This window comes from Equus caballus, chromosome 13, assembly GCF_041296265.1.
Source record: "Equus caballus isolate H_3958 breed thoroughbred chromosome 13, TB-T2T, whole genome shotgun sequence".
Lineage (NCBI taxonomy): Eukaryota > Metazoa > Chordata > Mammalia > Perissodactyla > Equidae > Equus > Equus caballus.
In genome coordinates, this window is record NC_091696.1 from 33,408,562 (window position 1) to 33,430,167 (window position 21,606).

The window sequence follows — 21,606 nt, forward strand, 5'->3', positions numbered from 1 at the left end:
CTACCATGACATTTATTCTAATATATGACAATTCTATGACTAGTTTTACCCATTTTACTGTTAATACTTTGAGTAAAAGTGCTATGTTTTATGTATCTAGCTATCCCACTAATGTCTAGCATGGTGCCTCACAGAGAGATATGCAGCAAAAAATTTTTGACTATCATGTATGTATATAAAGAAATAGCTGAGAACTTCTCATTATTGTACTTCCCAATGGAGTGAAAGAAACTGGAACATTTTAATGGTTGTCATTCTGTCAACTATCTGACTATCATTAATGAACCAGTGGAAGAGGCAATTTCTAATTTGTGAAACGGAAATTTCCTTCAATTAGCTATAGCTTGGTTAAGAAATACTTGAAAATATTTATACTATGTCTGAAATAGACACATCAATACACACATACCCAACCTTTTCACTTCCAATTTTTAAAGAAATGGACTGGCTTTTCAGGACATAAAATAAGAAGTAACTGGCATTACTAGGAAATTCTCCAGCTTAGATTTTTTTTAACTTAGCATAGGCATAGATAGCACTCCTTTTAATGTCCACTTTCATAGTAACTCTACATTAAATCCCACTGGCCAAAAGCAAGTCATAGCTCCTCTGGTTGCTGGCCAAAGGAATGGTGGATCAGCACCATGCACAGAGTAATACTGTGCAAAAGGTCACTCTAAGGCTGCTTGTAAAATGACAGCTATGATATCAGATACACTACCAAGGAAAGACTGGTATGAACGTTTCTCTGGGATCATGGGACGAGAGTGTCCCTGGGTTTGGGTCAACTCAGAGGATAGCATCTTAAGAAAATAATCACTCCTCCAAGATGTCTCCAAATAGCATGACCTGCTTCATTTATTGACCTATATTAATTTACTACCTTTTTGACAATCTGCTCTTCTGTTCCCAAGGCACCAACATTTTCATGCTGAAGTAAATGTAAACACTTAACTAGAAAATGTGGAGCACGTTTGTTCTTTTATACCTGTCTGGCATCTATGACCCTTTCTTCCTTTGCAAAACACCTTTCAAACAAATAAGCTGTTTAAAAAGAGATGATACTAAGGAATTGTCGATGCTATTAGGGAGAGTTTATGATGATATTGAAGTTATGCTTAAAATGGGAGTCCCTATCTTTTAGTAATACATTCTGATAGTGACAAATGAAATAACATAATGTCTGGGATTTGCTTCAAAATAATCCAAGACCAGGGGTGTGGTTAAAGTATAGGGAAGACATGACTGAACATGAGTTGTTAACTGTTACAGCTGGAAGATGAGAATATGAGAATTCTACTTTTTTATATGTTGTAAATTTTTCCATTAAAATATATAGTTGTTTGTGTGCGTGTGCTACTGAGAAGCCACCAAAAAAATAACGATTCCTGAAGATCTTATGATCCTGCACCTAAGAGATAAGGAAGAGCAAGCTCCAGTACCCTCTGCTCCAAGAGGAGCTTTAGTGAGAGTAGGCTCTAACTATCCCATGCAGATTTGAGATTCTGTCTTGCTCAAGTCCATGTGATGGAACAGGAAGTTCAGATGTCTAGGGATGATCACCTTCTTCTGGAGCAAGATATCTCAGCAAAGCAGTTTCTAAGAAATGAAACCTTTCATGCAGCTCTCCTGACAAGCAGCAGCTGGGGGCAGCTTGGACTTGCAGGGGCTGGGGCTAAGTGTAGGGAAGGGGTGCCCAGTCGTGATGGTGGGCCCAAGGTCAATATCTAAAGTTCTAGGTCAGAACCAAAACAACAACAAAAAGACTTTGTTTACATATAAAACAGACTAGATAAGTAGAGGGAACCAAGACATGCCAAGTACATTGGTATGGAGATGAGCTAAAATATGAAGAGAGTGGAGAGGTACAAAAGGAAGACACACCTAAATACTTCCCTAGGCGGCAGGGGCTTGTAGGGGTTTTTCATGCAGCAGCCATGTCAGAAGCAAATAAGGAGCCAATAGGGAGACAAGTGGATAAAATAAGAAAATGAATGTAAAAGTACTTGAAAATCTGTGAAACTTGCACACGTGGGAAGAATTGCTCAGAGGCTATAGACAACAGATGAGAATGAGTACCTACTATGCGTGAGATACTACCGTCAGCACCTGGCACATATGATAAAAAAAAAAAAAAAAGGGTCCTCCTTCATTGAGTTAACATTCTAACATTCTATTGGAGAAGACAGATCAATGTATTTGCCAATTACTTAAGAGTGTGATCATTTTACCTGGCTGTTTCATTTAGACAAAAAACGTGGCCTCCATTTCCCTGCAGGACCCACCATTCCCTATTGCTTTATACTCTGCCTACTTCCCTCCTTTGTTATCTGCCTCAGCCCTGCAGGCTTTCGAGTTGGTGACCCCCGCTCTGTAAAGTCCCTGAGCTACCTGTGACGCTTGCCTCTCCTAAAACCACCAAAGTGCCCAAGGAGCACATAAAAGACTCTATTCTTAGTTGAATCTGAATCCCGGGTTGCCACTTAATCGGAAGTAACCTTCGGTAGTTACATCATCTCGCTGAGATCTCAATGTCCTCTAGAGCCGAGGCATTCATATCTGCTTTATGGGGTTTCTGTGAGGACTACACTTTGCCTAATCAGCTCTGACTCCTCCTTCCGATCTCATCCCTACCTTTACTTCTTCAAAGAAACCTCCCAGACCTCCTGACTAGGTCAAATCCCTCGAATGTACATCGATTCTCAACACCACCTTCCTCTTCTTGCAGTACCTGCCGCAGTCACAACTGTACCTTAGTTTGTGGATTATTTGATTAACGCCTGCCCCTCCCACCAGACTGAAAGCTCAGCAGCAGCAGGGACCCTGCTTTTGCTCACAACCTATCACCATGTCTGGCAGAACATAGGTGATCAAAAAACATTAAAGAGAAAAAAGAAATGATAGAAGGAAAAGCTATGTGAAGGCAGCTGTGTAAAGCAACCCCTGGCATATACCAGATGCCCAGTAGATTCTCTCCGACCCTTCCTCACACAGTGCCTGCTACGGAAATAAGCATTAAATATAGCCTAGCCCCTGGGCTGCTAGAATTTGCACGTCAAGTTTAAATTAAGACATTCTCTGAGAAAGGAAAGTCACTAGGTTTTGTTTTCTAATAGGCTATCGGTAGAACAGGGATTTTGTTTTGCCCACTGACGTATGCCAAGTGCCTGAAACACTACCTGGCATCTCATCAATAAAGGGATGGATAGATGGGCCGGCGAGCAGGCATACTTCCGCGGTTCCACAGCAGCTAGGAGACGAGCACAGCTCCTCCTGGCACCCGAGGAGGGAGGAAGCTGGAGCCCAGTCGGCGGACTCTGACCCAGAGATTCCCTCGGATCAGGCTTAGCCACACGGACTGCGCCAGAGCCCGGGGCAGGAAGCAACCCAAGGCGAAGAGACGACCCTCGCACCGCCCCTCGGGGAAAGGATGGGCTCATTTACAGATGCGGCCGCAGGGGATGCATCACTGCTACGCCCGTGTCCCTCCGCAAAAGAAGCGGGTCCCGCCGAGGGTCCCCCGAGGGTCGCCGCCCGCAAAACACCCGCCAGCAGGCGACAGAGTCCCTCTGCGACTAACACATCCTCCACATTGTCCCTCCGCCAGGCAAAGGAGTCCCCGCTCCCCGCACCCTCTTCCGCGGCAGAAAGGACTGCGCCGCCTCCCCACTAGTGCTCCTCCACCTCAGAGACGTCTCCCCACCTCCCAGGTTCCCCGGGCTGAGGCGGACTCCTACTGCCCTTTCTTATTCCGTTCCACCGTCTCCCGCAAAATGTCTACTTGGGTGCCCCCTACGTCCCTCCGCCAGGGGAAGATCCTCCGCGCCCCTCCTTATTCCTAAAGTCCCTCAGCCGCGAGTCACTGCGTTGCGCGCTCTCGCGAGAGTCGAGGATGCAGCCCCCTCCTCCCAGCCCCTCGCCGGCGAGAAAGCTTCTGCCGGACGCCGCGGCGCGCGGTCGCGGGCGGCGCATGCGTGGCCGCGGCTCCCAGCGCCCCCCGCGCAGTCGGCGGGCGGAGCGGAAGGCATCGCTCGCGAGGATCCGGCACCTTCCCCCTGCGAGGCCTTGCTTGCTCCCCGCGGCTTATTTCCCTTAGGGGTGGAAGTGCTTCGCGCCCGTTCTTCGGCGTGCGCAGGTTTTTTGCGGCCTTTCTGGGGCCCGGAAAACCAGGCGCTCGCCCCGGACACCGCCAGCCCTCACCGTCCACCCGGCGGGGCCCGGGCGCGCCGCCGAGCCTCTAGCCTCGAACCCGGGGCCGGGCGGGATCTGCACTTCCGGCCCCACCCACTCAGGGCCTCGCCTCCCGGGAGCCCGACCCCGGGGTATGTGACACACCCCCTCCCGGCCGCCAGTCCGCCCCCGCCCATCTTTCGCTCAGTCCTGGGGCTTTTCTCCCTGGCTGGTTCCGACACTGCACTAAAAGAGCTGCACCGTGGAAACCCACGTCGCGGAGACACACCTTGTTTGGAGAAGAGGCCGAGTGTTTGGACCTCAGGATATACGCTCACCTTTTCAAGGGCCTGGGATAGATTTGATTAATCAGCCTGGTGTACCCTGTTTCTGCTGACACTGCCGTTTTCCCTGTCTACCTTCCCATACTTCCAAAACCATTAAGCAGATGGCCCTCGGAGATTTGGTTTATTTGAGTCTACTTTGAGCTAGACGTGAGGTTGAGCCCTGGGTTGGAGCATGGCTGCATCCCTGGACTCTCCGATCGACGCGCCCCTGGAGGTTGAGGGATGCCTAATAATGAAGATGGAAAAGGACCCCGAGTGGGCGTCGGAGCCCCTTCTGGAAAGATCCGATAGCTCTGAGTCTGAGACCTTTCGCAAATGCTTCCGGCAGTTCTGTTATGCGGATGTGACCGGACCCCATGAAGCTTTCAGTAAACTCTGGGAACTTTGCTGCCGCTGGCTGAAGCCAGAAGTGCGTTCCAAGGAGCAGATCCTTGAGCTGCTGGTGATTGAGCAGTTTCTCACCATTTTACCCGAGAAGATACAGGCGTGGGCACAGAAGCAGTGTCCGGAGAGTGGAGAGGAGGCGGTGGCCCTGGTAATCCATTTGGAGAAAGAGACTGGAAAACTAAGACAGCAGGTGAGACAGGATTTTCCAAATTTTTATATTTAGAAAGAAGCGGGTGGGAAAGGCAGACGGGCAGGGATGCCTAAGTGTTCGTTATGGAAGGATAAATAGTACTAATGAAAGACTTTTAAAGAATCAGAAGTTCATTTAAGTAGAAAAAGAAAAGCTTTGGTTGAAATATCTTGCGAACAAAACTAAACACTATGAGCCTAAGTATTTGTTTTAAATCGTTGGCATAATGTTTCTCTGCAAAATTATGAGAGAACAATAAGTATGCTTCACAGGTTTTGACTTGCAGCTTGATCCTAAAGAGGGCGATTTTTGCCCCTCCTGCCCCCCTCCATAAAAGAAAGAAAGGACCTGGTCAGTTATCCCATGGCCCTCTCTAATCCTTTAATACTCTAATCTGGGTCTTCTGAAGTGCCCTCAAATCCATCATCTTTCTCACTCTTCTCCAGTTTAACTGCTAATCTTCATTTGTCAGTGGCTTTGCATGCTCTTCTAGTTGTTTTCCAACAGCCCTTACATTAACCTCATGAAATCCTGCAACATTTGCCGTTTCACCTTGCAAAGGATATGCATTTGTGTAAAGATCTGACTATCAGCAGGTTGGTGTGTTGGTCGGGGATAGATGTTACATGGGCAGATTAATTTTGTAAGTTTTCAGTTTACTAGTGAATTTATTTGTGTTCTGATAACTTTTACTTCTCCGTGAACCTAATATTCGTGAGAACTCAAGTAATGTTTATTCTGTATTTCACTCCTGACAGATCTTACCCGGGGTGTATTAATAAAGAGCACTCTCCTGTTGCCTTATGCCCAGACTTCTGGACAGTACTGTTAACCCAACACCCTCAGAGACTCCATTGGGAATGGAATGCAGTTTTCATTCTTTTTCGCATCTTCTGTCCTTCTTTGCTATCCTTCTTGGGGGACTTTGATCCTGATTTGGCCCTCTTTTCCTCCCTCTTTCCATTATGGCATGAGTTTATTTCCCAGGTTAACAGTCCTGTGCATTCAGAGAAGCAACCCCCACTCAGAGCAACATGGGAGGTGGCAGACTTTCAGCCAGAGCAGGTGGAGACCCAACACAAAGTAGTGTCTCCAGAGGAAGCTGGAAGCCTCCACTCAGGACACCAGGAGCAGCTGAACCGAAAGAGAGAGCATCGGCCCTTACCCAAGAATGGTAAGGAGAAGAACTCAGAGCATGTCCAGTGTAGAGACCATGGCAGATTTATTTTGCAGCCCTAACACTGTGATTTGCCCAGAGTAGGGTCCCCTCCATACATATTAAAAATAGATTAAATATTTGGGAAGAAAGACTTCATTAGCTTCAAGAGTTGGGAATATGTGTGACATACATAAAAGAGACCTTAAAAGATGGAATCTGGGAAAAATTAGATTGCCCAGGCTGGCCTCGAGGTCTTGCAATGTTATTTAACAATCTCCATTCTACAGTAGGCTTGTGTTTTTTAGTCCTGTCTTGTGTATATGTGTATATGTTCTTGGCTGACTATAAACAACTTGAAAAACTGTTTGGAAAGGGAAATAAGACTTTTATTTTCAAAAATGGACTCACGAGTAAGGCCTCACACAAGTCGCATATGAGAGGGATAAACAATAAGACTTCATACAGAAAGGATCACTGATGTTCACAGCTGCCCTAGGCATTAATGAATCAAGTCAAAAAAAGGAAATGAATCTCCTGTCCTTCCCAGTCCACTGTGATCTCTCCATTCCCTGCAATGTGGTCTTAGGTTTAAAGAGAGGAATAGACAGATCCTTGAATCCACAGTAAAAAGATTTGAGTTTCTTTCCTGTCTCTGCCCCTCTCTCTGTGTGATCTTGGTCAAGTAATATGAAAAGAAGCATTTATGCAGAGAGGTTAAGAGATTAGCCTTTACAGACAGACAGCCTGGGTTCACAACCTACCTCTGTCATTCTTTACCTGTGTGGCCTTGGTCAGGTTACATAACTTCTCAAACTTTCCATTTTCTCATCTGTAGAAGGAAAGTACGGTGGTTAGTATAGATTAAATGAGGCAGTGTAAAAGGGCCGCAGCATTATAGCACTCAATACTTGTTAGTTACCTTCCTCCCATAATGGCACAATTATTTTTAAACTTCAAATCTGTCTGACTTATACAACCCTCACCAGAAGGTGAGATTCGCAACTACTGTACCCCACCTCCCGATCCCTCCTCAAATTCATATCATGATAGAATGCATTACACATATTAATAGTTTCTGAATTATCCAGGATGTGTTCATTAGCATCAGAGTTTCCTCGTTCACATGGATTAGATGCTGATAATCTTAGTCCGATAAATGCATGGTGTTTCTGGGTTTTGCCATCCCAGAGTGATAAGGAATTCCTAAAGTGGAAAGTTTGTTCTGTTGAGGTACTTACTGGGATGTAGAGGACAGATCATTTGAGGGATCGATATGGCAGAGAGATGAGTTCATTCTAAAGGAAGAGCTGTATGTGCCTCAAGGAATAATATGTTTCCAAGGAAGTGATTCGATTTGCTTCTGTAGAAAGTAGTGGAGCAAGCTTCTGAGTTCTTCGTCATAGTAATATTTATTCTTGAAGTTTTCCCTAGATAGTGAGTTCTAGAGTAGAAGTTAGACCACAGATTGTGCTGTATATCAGTTTATATATTTTCCTTCCATCTTTCAAGGCATATGTTTGCCTGCAATGTCCATACACGTCTATGTATGCTAACTTCTTAAGGACAATATTCACTCATAGGATATTAACTTATACTAGAGATCACAAACTGGTAACTCACATGGAAAGCTAGACTTGTTTTGTTTTGTCTACAAAGAGTTTTTGGTTTTGGAATTTTATTTGTTGTTTTTTTAGTTCTCAAGGTTTAAAATCTTTTGAGATTGTATGTGAATGACCAGATTTCTGGCTTCTCTTGAAAAACTGGACGCTCTGGCTGTACCAGTGGCACGGTCTCACAATGCAGCGTCAGCTGGAGCTGCACATTGGCTGTACCCTTTCAGTGGGACATGTGCTCTCCACCTCCCCACAGTCCTTACCTGGCCCCTTTCATGATGTGCTTTACCTGCTTACTCCCTAAAACATGTGTGTTTGTGAGCCCTGCTTTAGGGTACTGTGATTTGGAGCATTGTTCTAAACTCATTGAGAAAACGATCAATTTATATTTGTTGTTTTTTGTTATACATCTTCTTTTCTTAAAAGGAGAAGCAGCATGAACTAAAGGGCCAGTTTCCAGAACACTCATTGTTTCTTTCTCTTCTTATAGCTCGGCCTTCTCCCTGGGTTCCTGCCCCTGCTGATGAATGGAATACCAGAGATCAGGAAGTAACAACCACATGTCTTCCTGTTGGGTCCCAGGTAAGTTGCAATTGTTCTCTCTGGCCTTCCTTCCTAGGGTATTCAGCCACGAAGATTTCCTACATCTTCCCTATCCTCAAACTTGTGTACTCCCTCCATGAGACTTCTTCCTCTTGTTCCTTTTCCAGAAAAAAACTGGACCCAGCCTTCTGAGTAATGGGACTCCTTGCTGGATTGTCTCTCTTATGATTCTTTATAGTATCTTCTGCCTCATATGGCCCATAACATGCACTTTGTTCCTTGATTTTAATTCTCCTTCAGGGCTGTCTATGCATCATCCATGATTGTTCATCCTTTGAAGACCCAGGTGGTTATCTTGGTAGTCATTACTGTTAGTGTTATTACAGGGACCGGTGAAAGATGTCCACATGGCAAGAGGTTTTCCCTACAAGAGCGTGCATCAGATTCCTGCTCACAGAGACCTCTACCGGGATATTAGGAAGGAGAATGTTGGGAACATGGTCTCCCTGGGTAAGGATTCTTTCCCTTTACAAACAAAAGATTTGGGGATTTCTGATCTGCTGATGATAAAATAGTTATAAATGTTAACTCTTAATGGACCTCTGTGGGTTGTCTAATCATTTCTGTGGTCTAGCATACCAGACCTAGTCGTCACTTATCCATGGTCTCTTACCTCATTCATTCCTTTCTTCTAGTTTAATATATATATGTGTATATTCTTATAATTTAATGGTTAAAACATTGGAGAGTATATGACTGTCATATTTATATTATTTGAATATAAACTTACACACATCCACTAGAGTAAAAGCTCCGTAAAGTCACAAGGTCTTTGTAGGAATTATTTTTGTTTAACCATAGTAACCCCAACATTTTACACAGAGCCTGACATATGGTGGGTACCCAGCAAAATATTTGTTGGATGCATGGAAATCTTATAAATGGAAGAAAAGAAAGTAATTTCAATACAATAACCTTGATAGTGTGTATTGTGAATTATTTAAATAGCATAAATTTACAGGCACACATAACCACTGAAGTGTCACTTTATCAGCAAAGTTTTGGACAATTATGTCATCTGCTTTAGCAGTATAGATAGTATGATTAATTCATACATGAACTACAAGTCAGAGACTTCTTATGAATAAAATTAATAGGCCTAAAATGTGCACTAATACGCACTATAGATATTGTAGACCTTTGCTGTCTAATAGGATAGTCACTAACCACACATGGCTATTTAAGTTTAAATTTATAAAAGTAATTAAAGTTAAAATTGAATTCCTCAGTGATAGTAGCCATGTTTAAGCTATTCAGTAGCTGTGTTAGGACAGTTATAGAACATTTCCATCATCACAGAAAGTTCTGTTGGACAATGCTGTGTGTAGACACTAAAGTATAGAGATTATAAAATGGGCCATGTCACATAGACAAATAAAGATAAACCAGCAATTGTTTATAATTAGAAAGCAATTAAAGCAGTTGAAAAAAAAGAGCAACTCAAGATGACACTGATGACACACCAGTAACAAAGCACTCTTCCCAAAACAGCAGGTATCCCAGCCATCTGCCTGGTTGTGTACACACTAGATGTTTCCCAGCATTGCCTTGCATCACACAGCATCCAGACCTAGTAAAATGCTGAATTAGAGCCCTTAGTAAAATCTGCAACAAATAAGATAGGGACTTTACTTTGAGGATTCAGATTTAGCCCAGCCCCTTCCCATGTAATTACATATGGAAAGACCTAGGGCCAGAGATGCCTGCCCCAGTCTTTCATCATAGACTGTAAACTAATGGCCCATGAGCTGAATCTAGCCTACACATGTATTTTTCCTTGCATAGGGTTTTGATTTAAAATTAGTTATAAATCTGGATTTCCAGTATCTCTTGAAAAATCAAACGTCTGGCACCATGGGCCCATCTTCTCACATAAGCGCCAGTCGTCCAGCACTGAATAAAGGAGCTCATGCTGAACTGCCGCTGTTCTCACCCCAGCCACCTCACTCATTTATATCGCCCACCTCGTTCTTAGAGACGTTTGAGCTTTCATTGTCCCTACACTTATTTCTGTCGTGTAAAAGTAAAAAGCAAATCTCCATCCGCAGAGTTCTTTTAGGAATGGTTTGATTTGATGCTGCTTCTCTGGAATTCCGTGAAGCATGTGTGTGTTGTCTAGAGAAGAAAACTAAATTTTATTACATACCAACTGGGCATTAGACACTTTACAGATGATCATTTATTAAATATTCCTAGCTTTTCTTTGAATAGATCATATTATTCCCCAGAAAACTGAGGCTCAGAGAGATTAAGAAACATCCCTTCATCAAAAAGTAAAATAAGTGATGGAACTAGGATTCAAATTTAAGACATTTTGATCTCTACAGTATCAAAAGGTAACAAACTCTCAATTTGCTTCTCTATTCTTACATCTCTTTCCCATTAACCTTGCCAGATGTATCCAAAAATTTTTGACTTCTCATCTCTCATAGCCCTAGTGGGTGTATATATGTGTGTGTTGGGGTGAGGGGACGTGGGGAGCAGACATAAGCACACTTTATTTTGTAACTAACAGATACTGGTTAGGAGTATACTCCGAACCTAACACAATGTTAGATACTGAGAGGGAATCAAATATAATAAAATGTTTCTTACTCTTAAAGGTTTTCCTTTAAGAACTAGCTGGGGAAAGAAGTGATACATACATGAGAAGTAAAAGGGTAGTAGATGATTGTGCCAAAGAACTCGTGTAAGAATAACTATAGTGTACAGTGTTATGGTTGAGGAAGGCTCTAGAAGAGAGGTGAATTGGACAAGACCTTTAAAGGATAGGTGTGAACAAGTGGTCCAGGAGAGCACGCTACAGCAGAAGATTGGGGCATGTAGTGATGACCTCTCTGTCCAGCATGAAATATGTTTTTCTTATTGTAGGAGGTACAGTATCTACATCTAACAAGATATCCCAGTTGGAGCAAAGAAAGGAGCCATGGGCCATAAGTCTACATTGCTCTAATAAAAGGAATATTCTGCGAAACAACTACATCAAGGAAAAGTCAGTTCATGCTATTCAGATCCCTGTAAGGAATGCAGGGAAAACATGGAGAAAGCAGCAACAGTGGGGTTTAGAAGATGAAAAAATAGCAGGCGTGCATTGGAGCTATGAGGAAACTAAGACTTTTCTTGCAATTCTCAAAGAGTCTCGCTTTTATGAAACACTCCAGGCTTGTCCCCGAAACAGCCAGGTGTATGGTGCTGTAGCTGAATGGTTACGAGAATGTGGCTTCCTCCGAACACCAGAACAGTGTCGGACCAAGTTCAAAAGTCTCCAGAAGAGCTATCGAAAAGTAAGAAATGGCCATGTGCTAGAACCCTGTGCCTTCTTTGAGGACATGGATGCTTTGTTGAACCCTGCAGCCCATGCTTCATCTGCTGATAAGCCAAAGGACATTATTTCTCTCCCCAGACTGAAAAGAATTGGGATGAGTGCTAAAGAACAGATCAGTTTGGTGGAGGAGGAAGAAGCAGCAGAAGAATCTGATGGTGATGAAGTGGGCATTGAATTTATCCGCAAGTCTGAGATTCGTGGTGCCCCTGTCTTGTTTCAAAACCTGAGTGGTAAGAATTGTGCTTTTTCTTCTGGTATGAAAATGGGTGGAGTGGTCTTCTGGAAATATGAGTAATCCAGAAGTGACCAGACCTGGGGAGTGCTGTCACGCACGCCTTGCCACTTATCACTCTGATTGGCCAGATCACTGAACGTACTCTCAGGTGTTTGTTGCCTTCCCAGTGCAGTCTGAGTGCCAGCAGTGAGTGGCTGTGGAAGGTCCTTTTTCAAGTTAGTGAACAGCATGGATTTTGAGTATTTGGGGAGTGTGGAAGGAAGATAAATGGAGTCAAGGGTTCTAAGGATCTAACATTAGCTGAGAATTGGTATAAAGCACTCAATTATATTAGATTGCAATAAATCAAGGATACATTGTTATCCTATCTAGGGTAACCAGTAAAAGAATGTGTAACTATGGTTGGACCTTGAGGGTATGATGTTAATTAAGCGAAATAACCAATCAGAGAAAGACAAACTGCATGATTTCACTGATATGTGGAAGATAAGCAATCACATGGATAAAAAGAACAGATTAGTGGTTACCAGAGAGGAAGGGGATGAGGGGAGAGCAAAAGGTGTAAAGGGGCACGTATGTATGGCGATGGATGAAAATTAGACTATTGGTGCTGAGCACAAAGCAGCCTATACAGAAACCAATAAATAACAGTGTACACCTGAAATTACACAATGTTATATACCATTATGACCTCAATAAAATAATTGAAAAATAAATAAATAAAAGAATGTGTAACTAAAGTTAAAAGAGTGAAAAAAGTGAAATTCTAAGACAAGAAAGGAGAGAAAAAGGAACGCAAAGTAGTTGAGTCAAATTGGAAAAAAGCAGTAAGATAGTAGTTATAAATCCAAATATGTCATTAATTACAAACTTAAAAGACTGAAACTGTCAGACATTTAAAAAAATATCTGTTACTTATAAGAGATACATCTTAAATATAAGAACACAGAGACATTGAAATTAAAAGGATAGAAAAAGATACCATGCTCAAGAAAGCTGGTATTCAAATTTGAGGACTGGGACATGCAGAGCTAAACTGCCAGGTAATGGCTTGTGACAATAGATGCATCGTGTAACTACTTTGAGCTTCAATTTTCTCATCTGTAAAATGTGACTGAGAAGGCCAAGATTGGTGTTAATGTTAAAGGGGACAGTAAGATGAAGGCAGTCTGCAAATGCTAAAATGCAATAAAACATTGCCTGGTATCACTGTTATTAGTAATGTTTCTCTACTTCACCTTACAAGAAGGTGGTAAGTTCTTAGAAAGAATGGAAAAATAAACCAGGCTAGGAGAGCTGGAAGTGTACTTGTGATTATACCTATTCAAAAGAAACAGACCTCAGGAAAAACATGGGAAGATGCATTATGCATGTACAGGTATTCATGAATCTGGAAATCCATAGGCATGAGGGTGGGGCTCTTGGGTGATATCAAATATGAAAATCCAGTGATAAGACTGGAAGAGACCACCCAGTGAGATAGAGGATAGAAATGAGTCTTTCCTACTATAGATTATAAAACACACAAAAGTCATGTTTAAGAAACTATTCAGACACATCCTCAGAAGCTATATTCTGCTGTAAAAGCAGAACATCCACTTGTCTTGCAGATCATGGCATCTCTCAAAGTAGAGGGCTCAGTGACATCAAACACTACTCTGGACGTAGTTCTCGTCTTCAAAGAAGATTGGTCAAAGAAGAGAGAGAAACTTTTGGGGGGAAGTTCCTGTTGGGTGTCCTAGTCTGTTATTAGCGTTTGAGAAGACAGACAGCTAAATCCTTAGTTAATCACCATAGCAATGGAAGATTGGAGAGACTGCATTTTTACTGTGCCAAGTAAACTTTCAGATCAGTTTATCAGTTTCAATGAAAAACTCCTATTGGGATTTTGACTTTATAGATTCATTTAAGAATTGATATCTGTACAACTTGAGTCCTCCTATCCAGAAACATAGTGTTTCTCCATTTGTTCTAGTTCTTTTATGTCTTTCAGTAAAATATGAGAGATTTTTCTATATAGACCTTGTTTCTTGCAAAGCTTATTCCCAGGCATACCATAGTTCCTCTTGCTACTGTGAGGGAGATTTGTTTTCTTTTACCCTTTATATTTTGTGTAGAAGAAAATATATAATATTCTTATATCTTTGAACTTTGTCCTTGAATGGCAGGAGTGCACTGGGGCTACGAGGAAACCAAGACTTTTCTTGATATCCTCCGTGAGACTCGATTTTATGAAGCGCTTCAAGCCTGTCATCGGAAGAGTAAGTTGTATGGGGCTGTGGCGGAACAACTGCGAGAGTTTGGCTTCCTGCGGACACCAGAGCAGTGCCGGACCAAGTTCAAAAGCCTTCAGAAGAGTTACCGTAAAGTGAAAAATGGTCACATGCTAGAGTCCTGCGCATTCTACAAGGAGATGGATGCCCTGATTAACTCTCGAGCATCTGCCCCTTCCACCAACGCCCCAGAAGAAGTCTCATCACCCTCAAGGCAAGAAAGAGAGGATATTGAGATTGAACCCCAGGAATCTACAGGCTGGGAACCTGAGGAGACCTCACTGGAGGCAATGGTGGAAGACTCTGGCAGTGAGAGAATGAGTGAGGAGGAAATTTTACAAGAGCCGGAATTCCAGGGACCTCCAGGTCTACTGCAAAGCCCAAGTGGTAAGGATCATGAAGGGGCTGTAGACTAAAAGAGGAAGAAGTGCGGTTCACTGACAAATCGGTAGATATGGCACATCACTCATGAATATTTATTCATTAAACAAATAATTGAGTGTCCTGTGCTGTTTTAGGAGCAAAGGATATAGCAATGAATTAAAAAAAATCCCTATTCTCATGGAGCTTCTATTCAAGGAAGGAGATTACATTCGGATGATTTGGTCTTTGGGATTTCAGCCTCGGCTTTTGTCTGTACGGGTCAGACATTGTTTTGTATCTCCTGGAAATACTGGGGGGAAGAAGAATTTGGAATTAAATATGAAAAAAACTCAGATGAAGGAGGTGTGTCAATAAGCTCAAAATAGAAATAGCTTAGTTATGTGTGATGTGCATGAGAAAAAGGATAGAGACATAATGAGAGAGAGACTTTATTCTGGTTCTGAGCTCCACCTGTGTATTTCCCACTGACCGCTGGATGTTCCCATGGGCATCTCACCAGCAGCACAGACTTAAAATTTTTCAAAACTAAAATCACCATCCTCCTTCCCACATCAGGGCTCTTCCCTGTGTACTCCCACAGGTCATCCACACTTAAAACCTTAGAGATATTTTTGATGTCTTCTCTCTCATTATTTACATCCAGGCAGATGACACCTTTAGTTACCACAGCCAGTACCCTAGTTCAGTCTTTTGCCTAAATGATTGTAAAAGTCTCTAAAGCAGTTTTCTCCATAAGACTTGTATAAAGATTCCACAACTATCCCTTAATCTGAGCTCATGTTATCTTTCTAGCCTTACCTGGTATTATTTTCCTTCCAACACTGTATACTTACTCAAAACAAACCTTAGAGAAGGATGTTCATGCATGGGCTTTCTGGTGGTATTTATATGGGAACTTGTAGTATGAAGGCTGAAACTGTTATGTCCTATATAACCCTGATTTCGATAACTCCAGAAACAAAGGAAAGAAAGTTCTTTGGTACCATCTGTTGTGAATCTTGTTTTTTAAGGTGAGTTCCAGACCTGTCATCAAATTATCAGGCTCTATCTGAACCAACTACTAGCTGTGACTTTCTCCAAATCCCAGAATAGTGTTGGACCTAATCAGAACGTTTCAGAACAACTACTGTTAAGTGAAAGATGGCATTATTAGGGCTTTTAGGTTAATGGGTTGTTGGCTGCCCTTTTCTCCCCAACCCATGCCACAGCTGCCCTACTTGGGACTGAGCAGCAATTCCAACTGAATATATGGAAGGAAAGTAGTGTTGAAACTGGCAAGTAGAAACAAGGCTGTATAGAAAAATGCTTAAGGCAAGGGTTTCAGAATCAAACAAACTGGGATGGGGCCTAAGTTACACAGCTTGTGATATATTTATGGGTGAAATAAAATGATTCTGGAATTTGCTTCATAATAATCTGGGTGGAAGGAGCAGGAAGTGTATGAGAATGGAGATGAAACAAGATTGGCCATGAGTAGATCATTGTTAAAGCTGGGTAAGTGATTCCTGGAAGTTCATTATGCATACTGTTCTCTACTTTTCTGTATGTTTGAATTTTCCATAATAAAAAGTTAATGCAAAACCATAGTTAATAAGTGACCAGGATGGAATCACAACAGAAGTGTCTGAATTAAAGCCTGTCGCTCTTCACCACATTATGCTCTCTGTCCAGAAAACTTCTTGGAAAAGCTGCAATCCAAGGTGTACCTTGTAGTGAACATGGAATGTAGATGAAGGAATGAGGAGAAGATAATTCCAGTTTGGGGAACAGGAAGAATTAAGATTTGAATTAGCGTGGTCTATGTGTGAGACAACTGGAAAAGCAAAGTGACGGGAACATTTGAGCAGAAGAAAGAAATACTCTGGGATGGGATATGATTAGATATTGATGAATTTAGACATCCATTCAGAAATTTGGACTTGATAACTAGAATCTACTCAAAACACTAGTGTAGTATAGTGTATTTTAGTATAGATGTGAAATTTGAAAGCAAGATGAATTGGGATGGAACTTCAGGGGGATAAGCTAAGTTGCTCCCCTGTTAATCAGGATATGGATGGGCAATAATGGCTTGGATTATAATTCAATTCAGAAAACTTTTCTGAAGGCCTACTTTGTATTAGTTGTTATTGGCTGTTCATGGAACTGAATGAAAACAAGGCAGGAAAGAGTAATAGGACCTGAGGCCAGAGAAGTGTACAGGGATCCTAACATATGAAACCTTGTAGCCATGTTGTTTATGTTAATACAGGACTGGTCTGAAATTTTTATTGTCTTTTTTTTCAGGTTTTGAAATTGGAGGTAGTATTGAGGAGGATGCAACGCGGGTAACATATAAGGACATGGAGCAGCATAGGGCACTGAGAGAAAAGTCTGCAAGGGCAGTCTCCCAGCACACTGATCCAGGTAAATATCGCAGAAGGGAATGCATCTCAGGAAGACAATGGGAAAACCTTCAAGGCGTCAGACAGGGAAAGCTGGCGTCCCAGCCTAGAGATTTAGGGAAAGCTGTTGTGCAGCAGAGGCCTTTGGTGGGGAAGAGACCCTATAGACTTCTCAAGTACGGAGAAAGCTTTGGAAGGAGTGCTCGTCTCATGTGCCGGATGCCCCACCAGAAGGAAAATCCTTCTAAGTGTGGTGTCTGTGGGAAGTGCTTTGGTAGAAGCAGGAGCCTAATCAGACACCAAAGAATTCACACGGGAGAAAAACCGTTTAAATGTCTTGACTGTGGGAAAAGTTTTAATGACTCCTCAAACTTTGGGGCCCACCAGAGAATCCACACAGGGGAGAAGCCCTACAGATGTGGAGAATGTGGCAAGTGCTTTAGTCAGAGCTCAAGTCTTATTATACACCAGAGAACCCACACTGGAGAGAAGCCCTATCAGTGTGGGGAGTGTGGGAAAACCTTTACCAACAGTTCTCATTTCACTGCCCACCGGAGAGTCCACACTGGCGAGAATCCCTACAAATGTGTAGATTGTGAAAAAAGTTTCAGTAACTGTACAAGATTTCGAGAACATCGGAGAATACACACTGGAGAGAAGCCCTACGGATGTGTGCAGTGTGGCAAACATTTCAGTAAGAGTTCTGTTCTCACCAAACATCGGGAAGTCCACATGAGAGAAAAATTCCTGCCACCCTCTCCATCTATATATTCCCCAGAGCACCCATGTAAGGGGAAGACTGATGAATTCAGGAAAAATTTTTGATGCTGATCTCTTCTCTTCCTGAATGTCCCTTTAGCCATTCTACTCTCATCTCTCTCTTGGAAGCAATCTTTTCTTAGCTATAAAGTGTAATTCCCAAGGTAACTTGCGGATATAATAAACTAACGACTTGGACCCTGTTCTCACCTCTGCCTCTAACTTGATCAGTCTGTTCCTCTCCTTCTATGTGTCCCAACTTCTCCTTTAATAAAGTGGAGAAGATATCGTGTCTGAGTTCAGAGTGAAATTCCCTTCAGTATCTCGAGCTGCTGCTAGCGGATTGCCAAGTCCAGCAGCCTTCAAGATCCTTCAGTGTAGGTGAGAGTTGTTTTCAAGGAGATAAAAAGTGCTGAAAGTGTCTTTTTTCATTCTCTACCACATGAGATCCTGGATGCAACTTGGTCACAGAGTTTCCTGTTTGGGTAGAACTTTCAGGAGTCTGATCAGAACCCCATCAAATCCATCTTGGTTTGGAAGATATTCACAGATGGAGATTGAAGATTTTACAGCTTCCTTCAGAAGTCTGTTGCAATGCACCTTTTTTGTGTCAAGAAGTTGATCCAGATAGCTAGGGTAGAATCCCTGTATTGTCACTGAAGTCACATTACTAAGGCCCTGCCCTCCATTGGGGTGAGAAGCAACTCATCACCCGTTGTCCTTTGTATGCTACTCTTTTCTGTCCCTGAAGACCGAAGCCCCTCAGCTGCTGCCTCTCCAGCCTGTAGTAATCTGGTTCCTTTTGCCATTTCTCATTAAGACCTGCACTTACCTCTTAATTGTTCTGGGTGCTCTCGTCTTACTCTTCTGAACGACCATGCCCTCCTCACGTTGAATAGGAGGCATGCACACAGTGTGTCTCATTAAAGTAGAAGTTCAGACACATTCTCATTCTACCCTATAACTTCGCTTGTTCTTATCTAGAACATGACTGTTATGTTGGCATATTTTATGCCTCTCAACCCCACACTTCAGTATAGTGTTATATGATAATAGTTTTCTAAAACTCTAAGGGGGTAGGGAAGACGTGAGGCAGAGACTTGAAACAGTTACTGTTTCTAAGACCAGTTGGACTCCTTAGGCCTGCTTTAGATCAGATAGCCACCTCAGTCCAGACCGACACCTTCAGGCCCATTTGTTGATTATGCCAGGCCCTTTTCTGAGGCTTCTAGTCCCTGTTCATAGGATCATAAACCTCACTGTAGAGCCCTGAGTAATTTATACAACTCTGCAGCTCACTGAGTGAAAGTGGAAATATTTACGGAAACTTCGAATCCAGAACACCATTTTTGTTTTCCTGATGTACCTCTTTGTCTGAAAAATCTCTGATAACCCTGTAGCAGTAGCTCAATAAGTATTGAAGGAAGAGTTCAGATAGAGGGATAGTTATTTCATTTATGGACGTTTCAGATGAAACCCAGGAATTTGGTCATCCAAAGCTGACTGCTTCAGGATGAGGCCGGTGGCATTTATATGCTTAATAAGTATCTAGGGTGGCTTTGCTTTGGGGAGGGAGAAGTCGTAAGGTTAATGGAAAGATAACCAGAGTCAGGACTGTATGTAGATGATTATTTTGATGTTACCTCTCCTTTCTTTTGTCAGATGCTCTTTTATTTGAAAACATCTGGAGATAATATTTTTCCTTTGAGTATGTTTGAACCTTTTGAAACTTGTTCAACAAAGTACCAAGGAGAGTAGGCAGTGGAGAAAGAAATCCAACTTATGGTGCCAGTGAGTAGGGTGTGGCCTGTTAGAAGGCAGGTGACTCAGGTAAACGTCGATATGTGTTTCTGATTTACATTTGTTAGACATGTTATGATGATTCACAGCTCAGTAGGTGGATTTCCTCTGTGTTGTCTGCATTATAGTCTTCTAATGGTAAGCGGAGTTTCTTGTTAGTAGTGTGCCTAGCACAGTAAGATGTGTGTGGTGCCAGTGGACATGTCCTTATATTGTGTAAATGTTCTGGAATTCCAGCTCTAGAGGAGATGCGCATTAATAGAAACGACCACTTAGTAATATGTACACAGGATTGATAATTATATCAAAGCATGATTCAGGAAAGTAGGTGATTTATTTATAAATATTTATTAAGCACTGTATGTGTGCAGCTGTGTTCTAGGCATAGTGAGGGATGTGAGAATGAAAGAAGGCCTGGTGTCTGTACTCAAGGAACTTGCAATGTGATAAAGTGTTGCAGCAAAAGGTGATGCCAGTTACATTCACGTCAGTTACAGAAGGTCAATAGCTTAATCACGGGAAAATCACCTTCACTTGCAAAAGAGTTTTTCTGAATTGCCTGAAGTCGTATTATGTACCTCTGTCTCTCAGACTTCCCCAGTGGCGGGAAAGGATCAAGACCCATTCTGTCCCAGGGGAACAAACTGATGCTCTTTGTCTCTGACGTCTGGGATCAAGCTGAGATGGAATTTGGCGTCCCCCACCTGTATTCCCAATTGTAGATGGTCTGTTTGGAGGAGTAGTAAACTGACTTAATGAACTTGGTTCTGAAGAAATAGAAGGTCCTACCCACCGTCTTAGACCAAGGCTCCTTGTGTTTTTTCTTTTTTCAGGTGGAACGTGGAAGTCAAAATGAATAACCACACTCTGATTAATGTGTCTCTTATGTCACATAACATTGCCTTTATGAAGACCCACAGGAAAAGGTTTTTTCTTTATCTCCGTACCAGGGAAAGCTCTGATCCTAAGCAAAAAGAAAGTTATAAACACTGTGATTTTTTATAACGCTGCTTTTTTCTCTTTGTTCTGGCTGCTGGAAAACTCAAAACTTAGAAAAACAAAACTTACAACTCAGCTAAACCAACTACCTAAAACCTGTGTTTATTTAATCCTGTCTTATTTCTTTAAAAATTGCCCCAAATCCTATTTTTCAAAAGTGGTATAGACGCAGACATTTTATTATCTGACATCCCCCACCCAAGGCATTTTGGAACCTGGCTTGTAAGCCAGCCTAAGCGTGCTTTGTTACTCCCACAAATACCTCCAGTTCTTACCGGTGATTTTGTTACACGTACAACCTAATTTATTCATCTGGAAGGAAACCTTAGTTTTTCAAAGAGGAAAATTTCCCACATACACTTGAACAGCTCAGGGCGGCCTGCCGTGGTGGAATGAACTTTAAACCAGAAGCCAAAAGAGACAAGTTTCCACCTTGTCGTATACCACTTACTGAGTGTTGACGAATCATCGCCTCTCTCTGGGCCTGAGTTCCTTGTCTGAAGAGAAGCTGACCTTGATTGCCAACAGTGCTCCGGCTCTAATGTTTTGGGAGGCTGAGGAGCATGGTCTAGATGAGGAAGATGTTCTAAGTCCAGGCGCCCCGGCCTGGCTCATCGCTGCACGCAGCACCCAGGCCATACGGAGCCCGTGTTGTACTTCAGGAGGGGGTGCTGTACAAACCACTCAGGTTCAACAGCAGGCAGCCCCTGAGGCACCGCGGTAGAATGGCAGGCAGCTGCAGTGAAGAAGGCCTCTCTTGTGAGCTCTGGTTCCCAGTGACAGACAAGACTCAACTGTGAGGGAGCTGGGGAAGCCCCCGTGCAGCGAGTGTCTGAGCGACTTGTGTAGCTGTGAGCCTTTGCCGCTGTTGGAGTGCATTCCGAGTATAACTGTATGTCTAGTCATTGTTTTGTATCAAGGTCCACTTAGATGTCTTCTTGAGAACTTGTTTGTGAAATAAATGTTTAAAATAAATGA

The 21,606-nt window shown here is 42.6% G+C and overlaps 1 protein-coding gene across 1 annotated transcript; it reads left to right on the forward strand.

Annotated features, from left to right (window-relative positions):
* Positions 1-3,834: 3,834 nt before the first annotated feature.
* On the forward strand, positions 3,835-21,606 carry ZKSCAN2 (zinc finger with KRAB and SCAN domains 2). Its single transcript, XM_001493534.5, has 7 exons — positions 3,835-5,094; positions 6,082-6,268; positions 8,357-8,448; positions 8,796-8,919; positions 11,341-12,024; positions 14,198-14,689; positions 16,973-21,606. Exons 1-7 carry the CDS (start codon positions 4,690-4,692, stop codon positions 17,893-17,895), a joined length of 2,907 nt encoding a protein of 968 aa, XP_001493584.4. The 5' UTR covers positions 3,835-4,689; the 3' UTR covers positions 17,896-21,606.